Source organism: Xenopus laevis, chromosome 1L (assembly GCF_017654675.1).
Source record: "Xenopus laevis strain J_2021 chromosome 1L, Xenopus_laevis_v10.1, whole genome shotgun sequence".
In the NCBI taxonomy this organism is placed as follows: Eukaryota; Metazoa; Chordata; class Amphibia; order Anura; family Pipidae; genus Xenopus; species Xenopus laevis.
Window position 1 is genome coordinate 130,978,641 of NC_054371.1, and position 24,524 is coordinate 131,003,164.

At 37.5% G+C, this 24,524-nt stretch overlaps 1 protein-coding gene across 5 annotated transcripts; it reads left to right on the forward strand.

Annotated features, from left to right (window-relative positions):
* Positions 1–1,374: 1,374 nt before the first annotated feature.
* Positions 1,375–20,918, forward strand: mtap.L (methylthioadenosine phosphorylase L homeolog). 5 transcript variants are annotated; one of them, NM_001096549.1, is given in 9 exon segments: positions 6,770–6,797; positions 9,364–9,450; positions 12,132–12,152; positions 12,155–12,190; positions 14,311–14,478; positions 15,298–15,400; positions 16,284–16,523; positions 17,711–17,833; positions 20,554–20,813. In NM_001096549.1, coding segments are annotated over 8 exon segments (753 nt in total). In that variant the 5' UTR covers positions 6,770–6,797; positions 9,364–9,427; the 3' UTR covers positions 20,593–20,813.
* The last annotated feature ends 3,606 nt before the right edge of the window (positions 20,919–24,524 follow it).

Genomic DNA, 24,524 nt, shown 5'->3' on the forward strand with positions numbered 1-24,524 from the left:
ATGTGATTGTAGAACCCTGGAGGACTTTTTTAATTATAATGGGGATAACATAGAATCGCCTTAAAGAGTATAAGTATCTATGATAGGATTCAAGGCAAGTTGTGATTTCCACCAATTATCATTGTGCCTTCGGAAAACTTGGTGATTTTGGTTATTTGGGAGAGCAAATGGACTGGGATTGAGTTGGGGAAATATATGCTTCCTATAGTACAGAGTGTATGGCATAGTAGCCCTTTAATGAGTATATATCTCCCATTCTAGTTTATCATAGAATCAATTAATTGAAAATCTATTTTGCTATAGCAACACCTTTTGTCTTCTGGGGTTGTTACTAAAGTACGATTTGTAGTAATTAACAAGTTTGTGTAATAGAGGGGCATCTTTGTGTCTCGTGGAGTAGAATGATGTCCAATTTATTTATTTTTTCATGATATTAACAATTTATTTTCTTTTTTCAGGCACACTTAATGTTTAAGGAAATAACTTTTAAGCTACTCTCCATTTTGTCTATCAAGGCAAGTAAAAATTATAGCATTCAAATGTGGGTAATGATTTTAAGTAGCTGATTGTGTTACGATCTGAATTTTCAGAGTCATCATGAGAGTCTGGATTGATTCCACCCGGTTGTGTTGGTGCAACTCCCGTGTCCCTAGTGTTAATGTCTTGCTCTGCCAAGGCTAAAAACTTTTTCAGAGCCTTCTTCGATTCAGTAAGTTTATGTCATCTGGGGTCCTCTTTCTGTGGATCCCTGGGTTTACCGTGTTTTCCCATTGTACATGTATATTTTACACTGTTTTGTCAGAGCAGCAGAGGAGCATTAGAGCTATGTGTAGACCATGTTGAGTGGATAGTCACACTCCAATATCAAATGTTAAGTTACTCTGCTCCAGTTCATTCTCCTGTTAGCTTCCTGTTTCATTCTCCAGCTCTACTCCTTGTTTTCCCAATTCTGCTTGTAAAACATGCCATTATTTTATCCTTTTGTTAAACATTTCTTCCTATTTATCTATGTAAGACTGACACTTTCACCTTCCTTTTTGGAATCATAAAGAACCTTGCAGTATCATAGTAGTTCATGGGCACAGTTTGATGACATCTGTGTTACAAGGAAATACGTGCACATGTTTATAGGCCTCTGACCCAGATAATAACTAATAAATTTGGTGACAAGTGCATCTTGCACAACATATTCTTTAAAAATAATACATAGAAAAACATTGGACTTCTGCAACACATTGAAAATCCAATATTTAACGCATATTGAAAGAGTGTGTGCTTAAAACCTGGAGACAATTATCATCTGACCTAATTCTATGTTTAGCATCAACCTTGAAGGAAATTGTCATATGCTGTATCTAAAATTATCACTGCAGTCTGCCATGGAGTCACTAAATGGAGCCAAGTATTCTAGTGAGTAGGCGTTAAGGTATCTTTTAATCAGAATGTGTAATTTTCTTTCTACCGCAAATGTAGCTGCTTTGTAAAGCAAAGCTAATAATGAATCTCTTCCTGCTTCTTCATGTATACTTATAAGCAAGTGTTTATTAACAGGTGTGCATAACCTAACATTTTATTTAAAATTGCAGTTTGGGATGTGGGCTTTCTAGTTTATCTGTATATAAAACTGGATCAACAATATGTAATGCACTACCTGTTCTCTGCTTTAAAAAATGTGTCTGGTTTTTCAGACTTGTGTGTTCTCAATAATAGTGCATACCCAGTGCCATTTAAACCTTTATTTGCCAGCAGAAATTCACATTTTATTTGCACTCAGTTCTAAGAAACTTTCCAATATACATTTATATAAAAATGTCAGTGCTTTTAGTTATTTGTAAAAACAATTGCTATTGAAAGTAGCATTTGCTTAACTCCTGGGTTGTTATTTTCTAAACAATGTTGCAAAAGTCTTTAGTTCCCCAGCAAAGACAGGTCTGTTAATTAGCTGCCTTGTCTTACATTGTCTGAGCCACCAGGACAGAGACTAGAAAGGGACAAACACTGCTTTAAATAGCAATACATACTGTATACAAATGACTTAAAAACCAAAAGCAAACTTGCTTAGAATTAAGTTCTTATTAGGCAAACAATTATTTTTGGGTTGACATTCCCTTTAAAGCATTTTATCTCCCACATGCCATTAGGTAACAAAATAAAACATCCCAAATATGAATGCCAGGGGTCCACCAAACAGTTTTATGTGTGTAAGATTACCAAAGTATATGGCATGTAGAGACTTCAGAATCTTAAGTGTGGTGACACAAGCTAAGATTCTGGGGAGATTAGTTTCACAGTGACACATTGCCTCTTCTTCGGGCTACTAATCTCCCCTGCCTTCTGCCGGCTAGAATGTAAATTGCCGGTGGGATGGCACCTGGAAAGCTTCATTTTCCGAAATCCCCGAAGTTGTCTCTAGAGGAAACTTTGGGCGACTTCGGGAAACAAATCGCTTCGAGTGCCATCCCATCGGAGACTTACATTCTAGCCAGCAGGAAAGCATTTAGGGGAGATAAGTCACCCGAAGAAGAGGCGATTTGCCGCTGGTTGACTAACCTCCCCCAGAATCTTAGTGTGTGTCACCACCCTAATAGTAATATACAAATTGTCATGGTGTTCCCACAAGCTTACAAAGAACACAATAACATTTACACCATTATCATCACAATAATTGTTGCATTATGACTTCACAAATGCATTTCATCCTTATTATAACACCATGTTAATTGAGATTTTTTTGGCACCACAATAAAATATGTGCCATTAGGACTTTTGTTTTTTTTAGGACATTTGTTGTGGAGTTTGTGCTTTGTATTCATGCCAGCTCATCAAAATATACAGTAAAGCTGTAATTGCTTTACCTTGCAGAATAGAAATAAGTGCAGTGAATACAAGAGAAGCCCAATAAGGGATGCGTGTAGTAACATGCCAGATGACACCAGTCTGGAGTGTTTTTTTTTGGAAACAATGGGTGGCTGGAGAAGGGAAATCAGTCTGGGGGTCCATTGTTTGTAAACACTGGGCTGGCTGTTGGAAAAGGTAGTGAAACCAGTCTGGGGGTTTTCTGTTGGAAAACAATAGGCTGCTACAGAGGCAGGAAAATCTGGGGATGGGACTAGGATAACAAGGGTATTTAGAGTTGTAGTGAACAGAGAGGCATCATAGCTAAATTGTAATTTTTCTGGAGAAACATGTTTGTGCCACAGCTAAGGATCCATCTGAGGAATGGAGCAGCAGAAGCAAGATATTCAGCATGAACAGAATCTAAATTACATTTCTTTTAAGGAGCAAGCAAGAAAGCAGCTGAGAAGGGAAATATTGATGCCCTGTTGCTTTAAGGAGGCCACTGGAATCCCACCTTTAAGCATTTAAGCATTCTATGTAAGATCCTATAGGGGATGCGAGTGCCAATGGCAGAGGATGACGTAGGGCTACTCATTAACAAGATAGCATTTCTAGGAATAGAAATAGATTTGGATTTTTGGCTTGTATAGGTGCCAGAAGAAAAAAATGGAACGCTAAGGGAGGTAAGCAATATACTCATGCAGAAAAAAAAAAATCAAGGCTACCCTTAGGGCTCTTACACATGAGCGTTCCGACCTGCGCTCCCCTGCGTTCCGTTTTTTGGCGTTCAGCCGCAGGGGAGCGCAGGAATAGACGCAAGTCATTATTTGAAATGGGGCTTTACTCACTCAGGCGCGTGTAGGCGCCGAACGCAGGAAAAATGCAGCATGTTGCGTCTGAACCTGCGTTCGGCACCTACACGCGCCTGTGTGAGTACAGCCCCATTTCAAATAATGACTTGCGTCTATTCCTGCGCTCCCCTGCGGCTGAACGCCAACAAAACGGAACGCAGGGGAGCGCAGGTCGGAACGCTCATGTGTAAGAGCCCTTAAGGAAGTTGTCAGCACTACGTTTTTTTTTTTTTTTACTTTGCCTGCAATGTGATACCAGTGGGGAGGATTTTTTAATCACAGGTTTGAAATATTCTTAGAGGGACTGATTATAAACTATAAAATTAGGCTTACTCACACAGTCAAGCTTGATCTCAGGGTTTGGGAGTTTATTAAATGGGGTTTTAGTTGGGCAGATGAGCCTACTCTGCAAACAAAAAAAATGCACCTGCTCACAGACACTGCTGAAGGATATGGTTTTGGAGCCAACTTTGATGGTCAGCAGTATGCAGAAAGTGAGAAAAGAATCGAGCATCCCCTAATTACATGAAAAACATGGCATTGCTTTAGCTTTTCTTAATAGTAGTGGCAACAGAGATATGGGGCAGGGCTGGGGAGCAAGTGCATGGCATTTTGGTTAGATAACAGGAAAGGTGTTGTGGCAATCAATTACTTGTCATTAAGCTTCTAGCTGGTTGTATCTGTGTTAAGAAATGTAGGTCTCCGGTGTCTACAACATAACAATGCATTTAGGATGAAACATGTCCCAAAAGGGAAAAAAATGTGTTACTGCTCTGCCCTAGGGGTAACATGGCGATTTTCTCAGGGAGGCTCCAGTATCCAATAAGCAGAGAAAAATGTTTCCTAACCTTCTTTGCCAGATTAATTTTCCCAGGTAAATGATCTTATTAAGGACTCCTTTACACTGGAATCAAGTGGTGATGCTAAGACTGGTCACAGTTCCCTGCTGCACTACATAGTCTTTCTAAAGGAGAAAAAAATGTCTTGGACATGTTGCTGCAGCTCAAACATGTTAATCCTACCAGAGCGATAGGTGGTAGTGACACTTTTGAGTTACAACTCATCAAAGCTGCCTTATGGGCACTTTTCATAAGTGAGCTATTAGCAAGTAACAAATCAGCATTATCTTCTGGATTACAGGTTGGCCAAATCAGACTGTCACTATCTGTGGTAGTATATTTTATAGAGTGAAGAAAAAACTGGTCAGCTGCAGTAGGGTCTTGGAGTAGCTTAAAAGCCACTAGCGAAGTAACATGTCCCTGATAAGTAGTGGAAGACTACTGAAAGGCCCAGTAACAGTAATTTTTTTAAAAAAAAGTTTATTTTTAACGAAAAAAAAAAACACCAACACAGTTGGTAAACTTTTAATTCGTAAAGCCTTTATCAAAAAAATGACTTACCGATTTCTTGAATGGAACGCCAAGCTATACAGCTGTTCTGACACAAATTAGCTGGCTGAACTTTTCCTTCACCCACAATGGTCTGGTTTTGTAAATGCCCTACAATGAGCTATTCCAATGTGAGATGTTTCTGCAACATTCAATAACTCAATTTCATTTCTACTTCCAATACCCAAACCCCTTATTAAAAAAAAAACATGCTCCTTTCTCTGTTTTAAATGGTTATGGACAGGTTGAGCAGAACTACTAAATTCAGTTCCATCCACTAGAGGTCAGTAGTGTGAGTCCTATGAGCAACCTGTTACGCATTACTGTTAATAATGAATTGTAACTTTGGGGAGGGGGTAGGGTTGCCACCTTTTGTAGAAAAAAATACCGGCCTTCCTATGTTTTTATGGTTTTTCCCTATACTTAACATTGCAATCAAGCAACATTTTTACGGGCCAGGCCGGTAAAATACCAGCCAGGTGGCGGGTATTTTTACTCAGAAACGTAACTAGAGGGGGGCGGACCCTGGTGCGGGACGTGCAGTCGGGCCCCCAGCCCCCCTCCGTACGCCCGGAACCAGTGGAATTCATGGCGCATGAGCTGCTGGGGGGGCCCTGAGGGGGTGCAAGCCCTGGCCAAATCGCACCCCCTGCTCCACTGGTAGTTACGCCACTGTTTTTACTGTTTTATTGCTGATCTCTGTGTGGGGTGGGCAGGATCTGTGATGGGGCTTTGGCCAATTGGGGACCGAATGTTGTCGTATGGGGCCCTGTGATTTCTGATGGCGGTCCTGATTGTACTTGTGAGAGGCTGTGGTGCACAATAGTGCCAGGACATGCATCTCCATCTTATCTGTGCACTGGTACTCCAATTATCAATCAAGATTTGAAGAACCAAGCATGGAGTAGCTTCAATTTCCTATTTGCCCAATTTAACTCAAGCAAAACAATAACACCAGTAAATGTAATATATTAAAACAAAAGAACAAAAGTCTGTTCAGCACCAGCCCTATTCGTTCAATTTAGGTTAAACAAGGGGCTATGCCATACCTCCCAACATTTTGGAAGTAAAAAGAGGGACAAGAAATTTTTTCCGCACGTAGCGCAGCAATTTTTTTGACTACAAAATTTGGCAGGTTATGAAAGTTTGAAATATTTCTCCTTATCTAAACTGTGTTTTTGTGTCTCAAAATTGTTGCAAAGTATCTTATTTGCACCTGTTAGTTGTTCTGGGCTCTCTGCTAAAAGCCAATTAAGTAAGAAACTTTGTTTCTTTTTCTGGCTATTCAGTGCAGAGAAAAGAGGGACTTTCCAGTACAAATGAGGGACTGCGGGTTGAGCTGTCAAAAGAGGGACTGTCCCTCCTAAAAAGGGACAGTTGGGAGGTATGCTATGCTGTCGGCCATTGTATTCAGAAGTCAGACCATCTCTTAAAGGGCCAGTAAAATCAACTAATGATACAGCTTGTAAGGTTTTAAATCTACTAGATTTCAGACAAATAATATACTATGTTGCCATTGGGTGGTGTGGGATCAAATATTCGTTGGGGCTGACATATATGTTGTTTGGAATTATTCTAATTGATATAAAATATACCGGAATATTAAAATAAATAGAAAGCGTTTCGTTGGACGATGTGAGTGGCCCTTTAAGGGGCGTGTGCAATAGTGCATCTCGGGGCTTCCTTGCGAACCAACATGGCTGCAGTCTGTACAGTGAAGGTGGGTTTCTTGCAGAATTCAGTAGCTCCTCCAGACCGTTCTCTCCTGCTCCTTCACGCCCTCTAACCCGCTCCTGAGACGCATATTGTGCAATGCCGAGCGAACTCAATGTAACGCGGGGAGCTTTACTGAATGCGCCAGTCACAGGGTCTGCTCTGCGTCTCACAGAAACAACATGGTTAATGCGATTAGGCCGCTAGTCTTTTTTTCCACTTTGCTCCAACCTCCTAAAGAGATTAGGCAACTTTACCCTCTATTGGATACGGTTGATATTGGAAATGGAAGCGCCAGTAACAGCACGTGTTTAATCAGGAAGCTGAGGCCATTTGAGCGGCGGGGCGGAATGCAGCGCGACTGATCACGTGACAGGCAAAGCCTTAATGGCTTACAGATTAGACGAGACAAAAAGAGACATTGAACTAGAGAAAAAAAACAATGCTGCCCAGTGCAAAGTACTATTCGAATGCAGGAGATTTGGACTTCTGATAAATGCCTTTCTTTTGGTGGTGTCTTTTAAAATATATATGAGGCGTTACCCAGATATCTGTTACGTGACTTAGCTCCATCTTAAACATAATTTTCCTTTGTTAACATTAGATTTGCATTACAGTTACATGCAATGCAATTGCCAGTGAGTTTAGGCTCCTAACTTGTTCCCCTCCTGTGTGCCCAGATAAATGCCTGATCACACCTCCAGCATGCCCACTTTTGTCTCCATTCTATGCCAATGGCAGCTCACCGACCAAAGAACGAGAAAAACTCTGGCACTCGAGGCAAGTGAAATGCAGGGTTTCCCCTTGCTTTTATTTCATGTTTGATAAAGGGGGTCACCCCGAAACGTTGCACGTCTGCACATAAAATAAAAGCAAGGGGAAACCCTGCATTTCACTTGCCTCGAGTGCCAGAGTTTTTCTCGTTCTACTATACATTGGGGGTTGCCGTACCTCTAACCTGTGCACCAAGCGTTCTCTGGGAAGTTATTAGAGTGTGCTCTGCTTCACCTTGTTCCAGCTCACCGACCGATCGACTAGACACCACATCTTCCTCTCCAACTAGGGTTGCCACATTTTCTGGAAGAAAATGCCCGCCTTCCTATATTCTTGCAGTTTTTTCCTATTAACAGTAACATCAAGCATAATTTTTACCAGCCAGGCTGGTAAAATACTGGCCAGGTGGTAACCCGATCTGAAGCCCTAGTAGGAGATATTTTAATTTGGTAAAAATTTTTAACCTAACAGACCTTTGTCTGCTTCAACTATTAAGTAATCATGTGAAAGTAAGGTGGCCAACTTTTCTGAAAAAAAAAATACCAGCCCTCCTATATATTTATCTTTTTTCCCTATTAATAACATTGGGATCAACCATCATTTTTACAGTAAAATACTGGCCAGGTGGCAAACCTATGTGAAAGTACAAAATTTTAAATCACTTGTCACCCCAAAGATGTGTCGGCGCACTTCTTCAAAATATTTTTAGCAGGGCACCCGATCACCATGTTCTCTTCTCACATGTGGTCTGCAAAATTAATATAGTGCACATGATTAGACATTGTATTAGAAGTCTTAAACGGCCACCTGGCTAAATGTAGCGAGAACACTCTCCCGAAAAGTATCTCTAGCTGCTTTTCTTTTTACAGGAAAAAATGCACAAGATAGAAAATAAATTATTTTAGTCATTCTGGGGAGGGGGGGGGGGGCTAAGAAACTGGCACTTACTGATTTTTGCGTTTCTTTGTCTTTTAAAAAACTTGCCTTGATACTGTGAATAGAGCTAGATAATAGAGCTCTGATTTTGTATATTGCTTGCAAGAGCCCAGGACTTCCACACCACTCGGTCTCATACTCAGTTCAGTAGAACAAATATAATGTAGAAAAGCTGAACATATAGGTAAAGCAGAAACAGGGCAGTTACATTTTTACAGAATTATACTTTTGAGGATATGTGAGACAAACTGGAGTGAAAAACTACTTAGATATAAGCCTTACGGGGGAAATGTTATAAAAGTCAGTAATGGAAAAACTATTCACAATGCGAAAAGTTATGCCTTTGCGCGAACAAATTTTGCCTTACGCAAATTTAATATAGCTTTTGCGAACCGGGAAACTGTTAAGCGACCACTTCAGACAGTGGAAGACAGTTTGCGAATTTTATAGTTTGCGCCAATGCACAGTAAATGTAATAAAATTTCCTACTGACAAAGTCGTTATGTTTGCTCCAAAAGATTGACACCTTCAAGCACTTCTTAAGAGTGCACAATTAAAATTCGCAATGTGCAACTAAAATTCGAAATGCAATAACAATTTAAGGAACAATATTACATTGCAAGATGTGGATTGTTATTCTTATTGGTGCGAATTGTTTTTCTCTTTGCGACTTTAATTACATTCCCCCTTAGAGTTTTGATGAGTTTACTTGCACATTTCTCATTTCATAAACATACAACTAATTATTTTTAAGATTTATTTTGTGGTAAATGTTGATACAAATTACGTTTTTTTTTCTTCTTAACAGATATGAAGTAATAACCAGCCATGATCTAATACATTCATTTTTATCCCTTAAACAGGTTGGGATTATCGGTGGATCTGGTTTGGATGACCCTGATATTTTGGAAGGAAGATTAGAGAAATATGTTGACACCCCATTTGGCAAGGTTCAAACTTTTATTGGCTAATGCAACTTAATGAAACCTTGTGGGCTCACTGGATTAGTTGTGTATTTGTAACAATCTGCTATTTTCTGTCTATGCCAAACCCTTTAGAGGTAAATATTGATTAGAGTAGTGGGCATTGTGAGTGTTTCCTGGAGGAGTGCAGAGGTTAAGTTATACTGTTCCAGCTCATCATGTACATGCACTGTGGGGATAATGCTGATTCAAACATTCAGCACTGTTCTGTCCAAGCAGGGGCTTTGTCATGAGTTCAGATCAAGCCACAACTAAGGCTGTGAGCTATGGCACATGGGGAGTTCGTACTCTGGTGAAGAAGTACCCAAACCAAGTATTCAAAATCACCACAGAAATTAATTACAAATTTGTGAAAAACAAACTCTTGTCATACCACATGGTAGTGTCTTCCCCCTGTCCACATATCTCATCTGTTTATACGGTGTACATTGCACAATTTAAAATTTTACTTTTGAACCAATAAGTGTGTTTTTTTTATCTGTAATATTGGTGTGGAGGTTGCCATCTCCGGTCATTTTGCCGGATCATGTACTTTCAGAAAGAGCCAGCATTTCACGATGGAACTGCTTTATTTCTCCTACTCAATGTTGCAGAGGGATTTGGAATTTTACTATTGAGTGCTGCTCTCATATATACCACTAGGTGGGACATGGGAGCGTTTTAACAATGCTGGGATCAGGGACCTGTTACTTTGCCATTGTTCTGTTCATAGACTGAGGGGGGTGATATCACTCCAACTTACAGTGCAGCAGTAAACTGCAAATGAAGAGCACAAGTCACATGGCTGGGAAACTGGGAAACTAAGAGCATGGCTAGCACCAGGGCAGGTATCAAAATTAAATATAAAAAATCTAAATTAAAGGAGAATGAAAGGCAAAAATTACTTCTTGTCTCATTCTGTAGTCCTCATATAGCCCTCCTGAATCGATATGTTTATTTTTTTAAATTATATTTTTTCAATAAATCTAACCACTGAAGTTGCAGGCTGCTGAAGGTAATGCAGCTGCCATCTTACTAAAGGCTTCCCTTCTGCCTACAGCCACTATCAATTACTGCTCACGGGCAAGAATCCCTCCCACTGACTTCAGGCAGCGTCTTTATTAACATATGATTATCTATGCAGAGCAAAGCACGGAATTCAGCCCTTGCACCTGCATCATCTCCCCCATCAATATACTTTTAAATTCTTATTATTTATTATACTCCTTTACAGAAGATTTGCAAATAAATATTCTAGTAATATTGGCCCCTCACAGCACTACAAATATTATCCACCTTGTAGTGCTCGTGATAATATAGAGCTCCCTGCTAGCCTGCAGCTCTGTGTAGCACTGAAAGGACTTGTCTGTTTGCTCTTTTGAAACATGCATTTCAATGTAGGATTCTGCTGGAGGAGAATTTTGTAAAACATGTGTTTTCTAGTGATTGAACCCCTTTGACACTATTGGTTCAGCCTGAAAGTGCCATAAATTTCATTTTTGGGCTGAGAACAGTACCAGGGGAGTTACTATTGAAGTCAGTGGCCAAAATTATCTGGCAGTGCAAACACCTTGTGCCATTTACTTGATGACAATGAGCAGTTTACTGGTGGAGAAGCCCCTCCAAATAACTCCCACCACCTCTTATTGATTTGAGTGGAAATGCCAGATATTGCCATTAGTGGTGGTTCAGGGCTGGAAAACACCCACTAAAACCACAAAAGTACAGTAGCTGCCTGTAGCATAAAGGCATGGCTGGGCTGCATTAGAATTCTAGGATCACACCTGTTGACTAGAGTCCATTTGAAGTGTGCAAGCAAAGTCACGTGTTAACATTTAGCAAGATTTTCAAATGTGCAATATATTTTGTTCTTGCCAAAGATGGTATTTGCATTTAGCATATTTTAAGAAATAAGCAGCATTCTCAATGTTGAGTTTTCTATAAAAATGTTTTTTGTCAATAGAATTCACACTGGTGAATTGTCTTCTATTTGCAATTAATTTTTTGTGTCTAGGGGGGGCAGTGAGATTAGATTGGTTTAAATGTCAAGAACTGTAGGCATGTAATCACTAGGTGGCACTGCAAGCACAAAGATGAAAAGATACTAACAATTGTACACCAAAGCTGTCTGTTCCACTCCAACACATTTTGTGAGGATTCAGCCTTCATCTGCAGTGCAATATTGTTCTGTAGATGAAGCATGGCGATTAAATTCACAGAGTGAACCAAAGCTAGTTTATAGGGTGCAAGCAAGATGAGGCCTATAATCAGGAAAGTAGAACAGAAGAGGAATGGGGAAGCAAAAGTAGTGCATTATATTCTTTGTAATATGTGCCAAACAGTGATAAAGGGTGTGGATCATTTAAGGGTGGTAGAACTAATTTTTATTTTAATAATTATCACAGTTTTTCAGTATGTTCGTTCAATAACATTTGGAATTGCATGAATACTGTATACGGTAATTTATCTGTCTCAAATTGATGTTGTTGAAAAGTGTTATGGTGGATGAGGGCATCAGGGATATGGCAAAATGTCTCTAATTTTAGAAATGTTCTAATGCGGTTGTGGAACACTGCTTTGTTTCCATGCAAGCATCACTTTGCAGATACTGAATTCAATATAGTGGTACAGAGATAATTAGTAAAAGGTTTTTTCTTCTTTCTTTAAAGCCGTCCGATGCTTTGGTTTTGGGAAAGATAAAAAATGTGGACTGTGTTCTGCTTGCAAGGTAATCTCTTATTTTATTTATTCAAACAATGGAGTCCGAGGCATTATTAGTTGTGGTAAAGTTTTTCTGTACCTTGAAATAGTTTAATTTCTTCTATTGGTTTTCCATATGTCCTCAAGTCATTTTCAGCTTTTCCTTTCATTGTAATATATCTGTACTTTTGAGAAGACCGTTTATAGCTCAGGAGATACCCAGTTTAAACATAGTGCAGATTTATCAAGGTCGAATTGAAAATTTAAATCTTTTTATGGCCAAAACTGTCGAATCGAGTTTTTTGAAAAATTCGAATTTATCATACGTTAACCCTTTAAGAACGCGAAACTCGCCACCTAAAACCTACCAAATCGCAGTTTTAGTCAATGGGAGACGTTCAGCAATCAATTTATAGTTTGCAGCCTGCCTGACATTCGAGGTTTTTTTTCAGAGAAAATATATATTTATAGCACAGGTATGGGATCCATTACCCTTAAACCTGTTATCCAGAAAGCCATCTTCCCCTGTACTCTATTTAAATCAAATTATTACATTATTAAAATGCTTAAAATTCTTTCCTTTTTCTCTGTAATAATAAAATAGTAACTTGTACTTGATCCCAAATAAGCTACAATTAATTGGTATTAGAGACAAAACAATCTTATTGGTTAATCTTATTAATTTAACATTTAAATTATTCTTTTTTTAAGTCAAGTCTGATTTATTGTCATCTCATCTACATGTAAAAACATACACAATGGGACAAACGTTTTTCAGGACTAAACAATACAACACGTATTACAATCCGCAGCATCATACAGAGCAAAAATTATGTTCAGAATTCAAACTAGAATTTTCACTTCCCAATTCTACAACATATCAACACTTCACAAAATTTTTCTGTTTCATTTATATTTTGCACAATAAAGACCTTATCTATTAAACTTCCTCCCAATCTATAAAGTGCATATAATTTTATATAACTATATAATATGTGCAGATAAAGCACATTTCCATTCAGTTTAGCCTCCTAAAGTATGATGATCCAAATTGCAGAAAGACCCCTTATCCAGAAAAATACAGGTCGCCAGCATTATGGATAATAAATCCCAGACCTTACTTAACTAACCAGCCAGAATAGATAAAATGAAGTTAAATGAACTATCTTTTATAAAAAGTCAGATGGCAACCCTTTACTGAAGAAGCTAATGAGATTAAAATTTCCAGTCTATGCCAGACGTCACAAAATAACAAAAAGAAAACATCACCTCATAAGTGATATTTAAAGGGGAACTATCGCGAAAATGAAAATTTAAAATAAGCTTTCTCATAAGAAACTTTCTAAATACAATCAGAATTTTTAATTGATTGTATTTAGAAAGCTTCTTATTTCAGTATGCTGAAGCTAATATTTTTCATTTTCGCTATAGTTCCACCTTTAAACTTTGACCAAGAATTTCTGAATACATTTGAAAGAACCGTAAACACACAAGCTAACTAATTCCAATAATTTGCTTGGTTATACAGGTGTGGGACCTGTTATCCAGAATGCTTGGGAGCTAGGGTTTTCCAGATAAGGAATCTTCCTGTAATTTGGCTCTTCATACCTTAAGTCTAATAGAAAATCCTGTAAAAGATTCAATCAACCCAATAGGCAATAAGGATTAATTATATTTTAGTTTGAATCAAGTACAATGTACTGTTTTATTATTACAGAGAAAAAGGAAATCATTTTGAAAAATCTGGATTTGGTAAAAAAAATGGAGTCTACTGGAGATGGCTTTCCTGTAATGCTGAACTTTCTGGATAACAAATTCTGTGCCTACAAGCAGAGTTGCATCATAGAGAATGCATGTTGAATTAAATTGCACTTGAATATCAGCAGATGCACTCAAGCACCTTTATGTAAGGGCCATATATATATCTTATCTTTCAATAGAGGGTATGTTATACTGTAATTTGGTCATATTTATCCTTGCTAGCGACCACCCTTTTATATTTGTATTCTTGAGCAAGCTCTATAATTGGGACGCTGTTATTGAAAATGTCTGTATGTGCTGTATAAAATTTTCCAAAAAACAGTTACTGCATTTTGGGAACTTGCATATTGTCTAAACATATTTTGCTTTTTGTTTTTCCTTTTGTAGGCATGGTAGGCAGCATACTATAGCACCCACTAATGTCAACTATCGTGCCAACATCTGGGCACTGAAATCAGAGGGATGTACGCATATTTTAGTAACTACAGCTTGTGGATCCCTGAGGGAGGAAATTCAGCCTGGCGATATAGTCATGGTGGACCAATTTATTGATAGGTGATAGTCTTTGTTTTAATATAAATACAAGTTGCTTTTTTGTTTTGTTTTTTTACGAAAACACCTTCCATATGCTGCTTAATATCCATCTTCCATCCATATCCTTCCATACATATCACCATATGTATATGAATTTAAGATACACGGATGCAGGATGTGGACTGAAGTTGTGTGCTTTTCTCCAAGTATGTTATGGTGGTGAGATCACCGCACTCATGTTAGCAATAATTTTTCAGCATTCAAAATATCGGTGTAGGTAAAAGAATTACAAACATTTTCTTAAAGGGGTTAGTGACCTTTAAATTAACCTTTTGTGTGATGTTAGAGAGTGATATTTGTGGAATTTGCGTTTTTTAGTTTTTATTCAGCAAGTCTCCAGTTTTCAACTTTAGCAATCAGGTTGCTAGGGTCCAATTTACCCTATCAACCATGCATTGATATCAGTAAGAGACTGGAATAGGAGAGGGCCTGAATAAAAAATTAGCAACAAAAAGTAGGAATAAAAATAAATATGTAGCCTTACAGAGCATTTGTTTTCTTGGATGGGGCGAGTGACCGTCGTTTGAAAGCTGGAAAGAGTCAGAAAAATTTAAAATTTTAAATTTAAAATTTAAAAAAATGAAGATCAACTGAAAAGTTGCTTAGCATTAGCCATTTTCTAACATGCAAAAAGTTAACTTAAAGGTGAACCACCCCTTTAAACTGATTATAAAATATGTATTCAAAAATTCACAGCAATGCTAATATTGGTGAAATCTCTTTTTATGAGTTCTGCAAGTTGCATAAATATATAAAACACACTGTTTGTTTTGTTTACAGGACTACTAAAAGAGCGCAAACATTTTATGATGGAGGACCTTCTTGCCTACCTGGAGTGTGTCACATTCCCATGGCTGAACCATTTTGTGCCAAAACAAGAGAGGTTGGTTGAATTACAGATGTATTTGTAACTTTAAGTACAGATGGAACAAACTTGACATTTGACTTGTGTGTAAACTGGATTGAGAGAAACCCCAATATAGATGAAGTAGTTCATTATGGCGCCTTTCCACTGAAAAAAATGCTGTAACATTTTGTGTCATGGTCAACCATGTTTCTATATTTCATCTGTGTTACATTTAAACAAACTGTCTCCTACCCACATTAATAACTCGACTGTTCGTTAACTCTCACTATGCATAACAGTGGTAGAATATTGTTGCTAAGATTTAAAAAAAACAAAAAACATCTACTGCTTTCATCAATGCCTTTAAAAATTCACCAGTCTTGGCCCTCCCCATTACAGTGCTTGATTTTTCTTATCCATCTACTCCATCCTAGCCACACTATTGCACACTATATTCATGCATTCCATTGGCTTACTAGCAAGCCTTGTTTGGCACAGTAGTTGCCTTTCAAATTTTAACTATTCATGTCCTTCCTATACGGCACTTCTGTTCACCAGAAAGCCTTATTTACAAGAAATGGTTGGAAGGCTTGGGAGCACATTTACTAAGGGTCGAAAATCGACGGTTAATTAACCCTCGATATTCGACCCTCAAAGTAAAATCCTTCAACTTTGAATATCGAAGTCGAAGGATTTATCGCAAATACTTCGATCGATCGAAGGAAAAATCGCTCGCCTATAGCCTATTCGGTGATCGAAGTACCCAAAAAAAAAGTTTTTTTACTTCGAATCCTTCACTCGAGCTTAGTAAATTTGCCCCTTGGTGTTCAGCAATCTGTTTAAAATTGCTCATTCTGTGGCCTGTTATACGGGCACTTCATCATTGATTTTATTAATCTTACATTTTGTTTACCTTTAGATCTTAATTGACGTTGGCAAAAGATTGGGTATTAAGTGCCATTCTAAAGGCGCAATGATCACAATTGAAGGGCCACGTTTCAGTTCCAAAGCAGAAAGCCACATGTTTCGTCTCTGGGGAGCTGATGTCATCAACATGACCACAGTGCCTGAAGTTGTCCTTGCAAAAGAAGCTGGAATTTGTTATGCGAGCATTGCTATGGCAACTGATTATGACTGCTGGAAGGAACATGAAGAAGCTGTGAGTGCATATGATGTAGAATGATTATGGGTTGTGCATATTTTCCAATTTTTTTTGGCTAAGTAGCCACAGGTGCATGTTTGAAACTTTCATCTGAGCACATTAAGTAGAGAACATAATTTTCTCCATAGTGTTTTTATATAAGTATGACCCTGAAAGCCACCCATACAATCATCTTACCCACAAACTCCTCATACTCATCAGATTAAACATTCATTTAATGCCATTCCTTTCCTTCATGCTACTATTTGTTTCATATTTGTTTAGTGGCAAATAAATATGCACGTCTGCCACCTTTGCTTCACACTTAAAGTGGTTTTTATTTTATCAACATGAAATATTCTGTTCCCTTGTGGGGGCAGCTATGTGCACATACTAACTGCAACTTGTGTGATTACACCTGTGGACTTTTGCTTTAGTTGTCTAATTCTGGCAGCCAATCACAGAACTGATTTAGCCTGATCTGTTAAATTACACATCTTAACTACAGTAGAACCCCCATTTTACATCTCCTGATTTAAAATTTTCCCTTAATTTACATTGTTGTTTTGTGGTCCCACCTATATATTATGCATAATCCATTTCCCTGATTTTACATTTTCCAGGATTTTACACCATTTTTCTCTGGTTCCCTGAAAAACGTAAAATGTGGGTTCTACTGTATTTACATTCAGTTGTGAAGGAGTTGTGCAGTCTGTTAATTATACAAATTCAAGATTGCAGACCTAGAGAATTGCTTATAGAGCTCCAGGTTGTTTTCAAGTATCTTTACAGTTGTAAATTATTATCATAATTCAGCTGCAACATGCCTGTAAACATGTACAGATATACAATTTAAAAATGTAAAGATATACAAATTCACTAACAAGGACCTTTTTAGATAATATTAAATATAGATGTATTACTTTGATTTTGGGTGCAGACCTGAGTTATGAGTACTATGCGTGCAAATACATTTAATGTGTAGGTCTTCTTTAACATAGATGCTAAATTGCTTAAGTGTGCTTGGTAACCAATCGGCAGTTAGTTTGTACCCCTAGTAATTAAGGCCCAGGCAATATCCATGAGGAACTGCACAATTGTGCTATTTACCTTACTTCATCTTTAAATTCTGAATTTGCAGCATAATTTTCGTGGACAAATGAGTATTTGGAGATGTGAAATTAAAATCATGGTTCTATCTGCAGGTATCTGTTGACAGAGTTTTAAAGACCTTAAAAGAAAATGCAAACAAGGCAACAAGCATCCTTCTTACAGCTATACCTCAAATAGCTGCTATGGATTGGACAGAGACCCTTCAGAGCATGAAGGTATTGGAGTCTTCACCCAATATGTATCTGAAATTTTGCCAAAGAAAGAACACAAATGCATCCCCTTTGTACTTGTTTCACATGAAATATAAAGACATCACTTAGTAGGGGCAACATTTGACCCAGTTCAGCTGCAAAGAACTAGATTTAGGTCAGAGAATTAAAAGATAAATGTCACACTTTAAAGGAGTTCGAGAATTCAAGATTATTGGTGATGTGCTTTATTACTCCAATAACAACAAGCAAAACATTGCCTTAAATTTTGGAGGGGAATATAATAATAATCTTGAGGAAAAGGTTTTGAATAAATAAGAACAGAAAACCGCATTTCTCAATTAGTTTTTCATTACAGCATTATTATATTGCAAGTTTTCACATATCACATTCTTAAGGCTTGCTTAAAACACCCAAACATTGTCTTCTGCGGTATTAAGTAATGGTTGTTGTATGCTTCACTAGACCAGAACCCGTGCATAATCTGGATAGGCTGCTCCCCCGGTTGATTCCTCCTCCATTTCCTAGTGTATTCCAAATGGAATAAGGAATTTGCATTCTGGTTTTCTTAACCTGGATTTTTTTCTAAGGCAGCTGTCAATAGTGCTATTACTACACCATAGTGAAATAGTTGCTGTGCCTATAGGTCCTGGACCTATTAAAAAATGAATCTTTAATAACATACAGTGTGGTCATTGGTTTAAAATGTACCTGTAAAATCAGTAAATTGAGCAAAATTTTAAAACAAAGTAATTGTTGAACATAAACTTGTCAGTATAAAAGTAACCTTAAGCTGGCCATAGATGCAAAGATGCGATCGTACGAATCCTCGTATGATCGGACTTTCCCATCTCCCGACCCGCCACTAACCATTCAGATCAAAGTCTTACCAGTCAGATTAGTAAAAGAACAGATCAGCAATGTTCTGCCCCTGACAGCAATTGTACGATATCTATGTCCAACCAAAGCTACTGACAGTCTCCCACTGAAAATCGTACGATTGGCAATACACGCAGAGATATTATCGGCAGCCGACAGAAATTTTCTAACCTGTCCGATCGACCAAACGACCGATCTCTGCCGGACGAAAAATGTCGGGACTCTCCACACACGTTCCGAAAATCGTACGAATCCTCGATTCGTACGATCAGATCTTTGCGTCTATGGCCAGCTTTAGAATCCAATGACAATGATAAGTCAAAAGTTGATTCAACTTCTGATTTAGCTTTTATTGCTCACTTGCCATGCAATCTCAAAATATATAAAACTTTAAAAGGTGAAAAGAAGTTTGTTTCAGCGCGTTATTCTCCATTGCAGCAGTCGTTTAGACCTAAAAGGACCAAGTTCCTTGCAAAAGGCCTTCGATTCTGTTTTTCTTAAATTTCTTAGGCCTTAGATTTTTTTTTTTTCTTTCAGGCGGCAAACTAAAGCAATCACTAAAGTCTGCCTTTTTTGGGTTGTTCTGACCCGTTAGTTCATATATGCGTTAATACAGCATCAATGAGAAAAAAAAAGTGAATGTGCGGCTTTTGGAATTAATATAATATAATCAACACTTCAACAACCAATCTCTTTTTATAGTGCTTGAGATGAGTGTGATCTAATGAGTCTAATTTTGTTGTATCATATCTCGGTGAAATATTTAAAATGGCAATTGTGAGTGAATGAAATACTGCCCTTAAAAGTGGGCAGATTCACAGGACTGGTTACTTTACCTAGCTCGCTTGAATTAGCTGTTAATAGTTTAGGTGTGTTTGTTTCAGGCACAGCATATTTAGCTATTGTCTAACTGGTGAATGTCTTACCTATATTCTTTACATGTTTTTCTGCAAATCCTTAAAGGAATACTGTCATGGGAAAACATGTTCAGTTAATAGTGCTGCTCCAGCAGCTTTCTGCACTGAAATCAGTTTTCAAAAGAGCAAATTGATTTTTTTTTTTATATATATTTAATTCTGAAATCTGACATGGGGCTAGACATACTGTCAGTTTCCCCGCTGCCCCCAGTCATGTGACTTGTGCTCTGATAAACTTCAGTCACTCTTTACTGCTGCACTGCAAGTTGGAGTGATATCACCTCCTCCCCAGAAGTTATCAGCAGAACAATGGGAAGATAACCAGATATATATGCGAATAGCAGTCAATAGTAAAAATCCATGTCCCACTGCGACTACTTCAGTTCAGAAACAATATCCTGACAGAAAGCAGTTCCTTAGTGCAGCTCTTTCTGAAAGCACATGACCTGAGATGGCTGCATGCACATCAATATTACAACTAAAAAAAATACACTTGTTGGGTTAGGAATGAAATTTTATATGGTGGAGTGAATTATTTGCAGTGTAATTTAGAAGAAAAAACTACACCATAAAAATTATGACCGAATCCCTTCAAGCTGATAGCATATAAATTACTTTTAAGCTGGTTTAAAATCCTCCCATGTGTATCAACCCTAAAGGCTTTTTAATTATTGCTCAAGCCTCCGGGCTCCAGCAATGGTTTCTTTCAACCACCCGCGAGTTTCTGAACTCGTGTGTTTTCTTCATCCAATTAATTTGGTTTCCTCTCGAACTGGTTTATGTTTTCCAAGCTTTTTATTTTGTTTTTTTCAAAACCATCTTTCATAAAGCAAGTAAACTCTAATGAAACTGTAGAAGTACCAGAGAACTTTGTTTATATAAGTACCATCATAGATAAATGTTTATTACTGTTTACATCTTGTATTTCAGGCCACCGTACAACTTTCCGTTATGTTGCCCAGGCACTGAAATTTCTTTGATGAACTGAAGAATGAAACACATTTCAAGATGAACTTGGAAAAAAACCTTATAGCACTCTAGTAATCATACCCAGGGTTTGCACTTATATGCCTTCCAGAACCTTATCAAATGATTGAAATGTACTGTATGCTATTGCATCTTGCATCATGTGTATGTTCAGCATGACCAAAGAAATAAAGTAGGTGCTGCATTTGTTACCTTTTACCAAAGGCAGTTCTCCGTACAAAAGTGTAGACGCCTGTGGTCCAACTGTTTCACGTTACAATGCATATTATACTTAATGTATAATTAATTTATTAAAGGTTAAAACAATACATTTCGTGCATACAGTCTGTTATTAAATGCAAGATCCTCCAAACATATTGTAAAAAAGCCCCCCTAAATACTGGGTTTCTGACTATAACCTGTCAGGCTTTCCTTAACCATGAATCAACATATAAATCCCCCCCAAATACCGGGTTTGTGACTATAACCTGTCAGGCTTTCCTTTGCTATGGACCAGCATATAACATATGAAGGACTCTGGTAATTTAGGACATGCAAGTTTATTATTCCTATAATCAACTGATACAATTGCAGCAAGTCACCGTAGTGTACATTAAATCTTATAATAAAAGAAGCATGCAACATACAAGGCTTATAAGGTATATCCTAACTACTCTAACCTAATGTCTTGGGATGCATGCATATAGAGTTATGTCTAGGTGGCTATCCTTAAAGGTGTTTCTCCAGATACATCACCTGTTCCTTCTTCCTTGGTTTCTTCTTCTGTGTGTAGACCAAACGGAGGAGCTTCCAGTTATAGCCCTTTGCCCTCTATGACAACCAGGCCGGAGCCCTATACAGTTTGTTTGTAAACATCCTGTAACCAGAATGAAACACTGTCCAGTAGTAGTCACTGTAGACCATGAGATACTTAAAGTCCCATAGGCATCCATTGAATTACAGTAATGTACTATACTGAACACCATCCATTAGTTGCCACTGTACACTGTGTTCCATGGATATTTCAGGTACACTCAATTCCTGTTAAACTAGTTTTCCTTGGAGATGGTCAGCACTCTTTACATGGATTCAGTCTGGGAAGATAGCTCTCTTCTTAGTTTGTTTTAGTAACACCAACTGTCTTCCAAACCTTTCTTTTGTTTAGCATAACCATCTTTCCAAACCTTTCTTTTGTTTAGCATAACCATCTTTCCACTTGCTTGCTTGGATACCTATTAGAGTCTCTTTCACCAATATTATTTTCTCATGAAGTCCATTATAACACATATAACATTCCAAAATATATTCAATCCCCTACGTAATAAATCTTTACTTTTAACCGTTAAATGAGAAAGTGTTAGGGAGCCTGTGCCCAAAGGCACAGTCGCCCCAGCGAACACTGTCTTGGCCATCTGTGTCCATTTATTGTCATCTGAAAAAAATTCCATAATAAAAAAACGAGACGAAAGAAAAAAAAAAAAAATTAGAAAAGAATTTTGAATTGAAAAAACATTGACATTCGAATTCAAAAAGACCAACCGAATTCAAAAGTCATTTTTTTTGGGTCAAATAGGTCAGTTTTCAATTGAATAGGTATGTATTCGGCCAAAATAGTTTGAATCGATTCTAAGTTTTTCCCAAAAAAACTTCGATTTTTCAAAGTCCATCAATTGTCCCCAATAGGCTAAAACCGCAATTCGGCAGGTTTTAGATGGCGAATTTTCTTAGTCGAATTTCTAAAGAGACAGTACGTGATAAATTTTGATATTCTAATTTTTTTCAAATTCGAATCGAATTTGGACTATTCCCTAGTCGAAGTACACAAAAAAGCTTGAAATTAGAATTTTTTTCATTCGATAATTCACCTCGACCTTTGATAAATCTGCCCCTAAGTCACTAGTCACAAATCTAACCAGAGAATTAACCAAAAACTACATCAAGCAAAGAATATCAATCATTGTTATAGTCAAGGGCTATAAGAAATGGAGTGTCCACCAACAAATCAATTTGTATATACATGTACCAAAGTTGGGACTTAACCTTGAATTATATGCCCTTGAATGCTGAAATGCTATAGATAATCCAGTCCATATGGACGTGGTACATATCTGATACGATTTGCCTCGGGGGTGAAATATCCGGATATACGTTCTGTGTATTTATCTTTCTATTTTTGGCTTGAGCAGGACATTGCTATCATTGGAATCCGTGTTCACACTATGCTCACATTATAGTCGCTGATTTTTTCTGGACTTATGCGATTGCTGAATCGCTAATGATGTTGCTGGACTAAACATCCTATGCATGGATTCCTAATTTAACCGTCCACCATTTTATATATACAGATTGTACTGACCGTTTAACTAATTACCGTACTGGGTCATCAGTCAATTTACAACGTGGCCCCTTTTGAGCCTCATCACATTCAAGGATACCACCAACGTTACAAAGGAAACCATTTTGATATGTATAAATATTGAGATAATAGATATATTGCAAATCTCTGGACCATTACGCCACCTTTATTGACTCGATACATTGCAAGGCCTTTTCATTTTGGGGGCTAGTCCCTTTGTCCACAAACAAATGGAATTAACACGATATATGTTGTTGTGCACCTTATTGCACATGATCAATGTGGACACTATATATATATATATATATATATATATATATATATATATATATATATATATATAATCATTTAGGCAGATCTGCCCTTCAATGCACTGTGTAACATATATAAAACAGTAGTTGGCTTATGCAATTTCTAACAATTTCTAACATGCATTTTCCTCCCATCTGATTTGTTCAAATCCGGTGGTGGGGTCAAACATTCCAAGAAGAGGGAGCCCTCCTCCCATATGCAGCACCTTCCTGTTTTTAATTGGTTGTAACATGTATCATTTTGGCACGGTTGTGAATAAATATTGCCTTTTTAGTAACCTTGTCTGGATTATCTATAGCATTTCAGCATTCAAGGGCATATGATTGGAGGTTAAGTCCCAAGTTTGGCATGTATTAGGCTTAAACATTGTTTTTCTGTTTTATTTTTTGTCAAAAAAATCTTACTTTATGGCAGTGATTCTAGAAATACTTTCAGAATTAGAGCCAGTGTCCCACTCTACAAAGAATAATGATAACACTTTTTGGAATTCAAAGGAAAACTATACTCCCCAAACAGATCAGGAAATGGGGTTCAATGCAAGAGATGTAAAAGGGCACTATTTACTTAAATATGTATATACCAGTTTGGTAAGATTCGTTAATATGCCACCTAATATGATGTAAACTATCTGTTGCCTAAGTATTCATTTTGGGGGCATAGTTTTCCTATAAAAGCAAAAATGTGCTTTGAAAGGTAAAGATTTTTCTTGCTGATTTTACACCACTTGTGTATTTAATTCCTGTTCCAGAACATCATCATGAAACACCACATTTTTAGAGGGAAAAAATAGGATTTGTTTAAAAAAAAAAAAACAAGAATGTTATCACTTCTCTTCATCTAATGCCATTATTTAACCTTGGTATTTCTGTTATGTAAACATGCTGCTAAGGAGTATATGACAAAAACATTCCTGACGGCTGTACTTAAATATGTAGAGACTGCACTAGGCACATACCATACTTTTTATAAAGGTGTGTAAATATCTGAGGTGTCAATTACTTTCACTTTCCATTCAGCACTTCATAGATGTCACTGCCCTTCTCACATTACCCCTCCCATCTAATTTTCTATAATAGTGTTGGGCACTTTGTATGGGCATTAGGTCCCCCATTTTGGTGCATATACAAGATTTTGAGGTGATACACAACTTGTCTTCCTAACATTGTCCACAAAATGGCTCCTGCCTGTGTGCTATGATTGTGTAACTCCAAGACTAAAGGAAAACATTTTAAATAATAAATGTTGTATAAGTACATAATATTTTGCT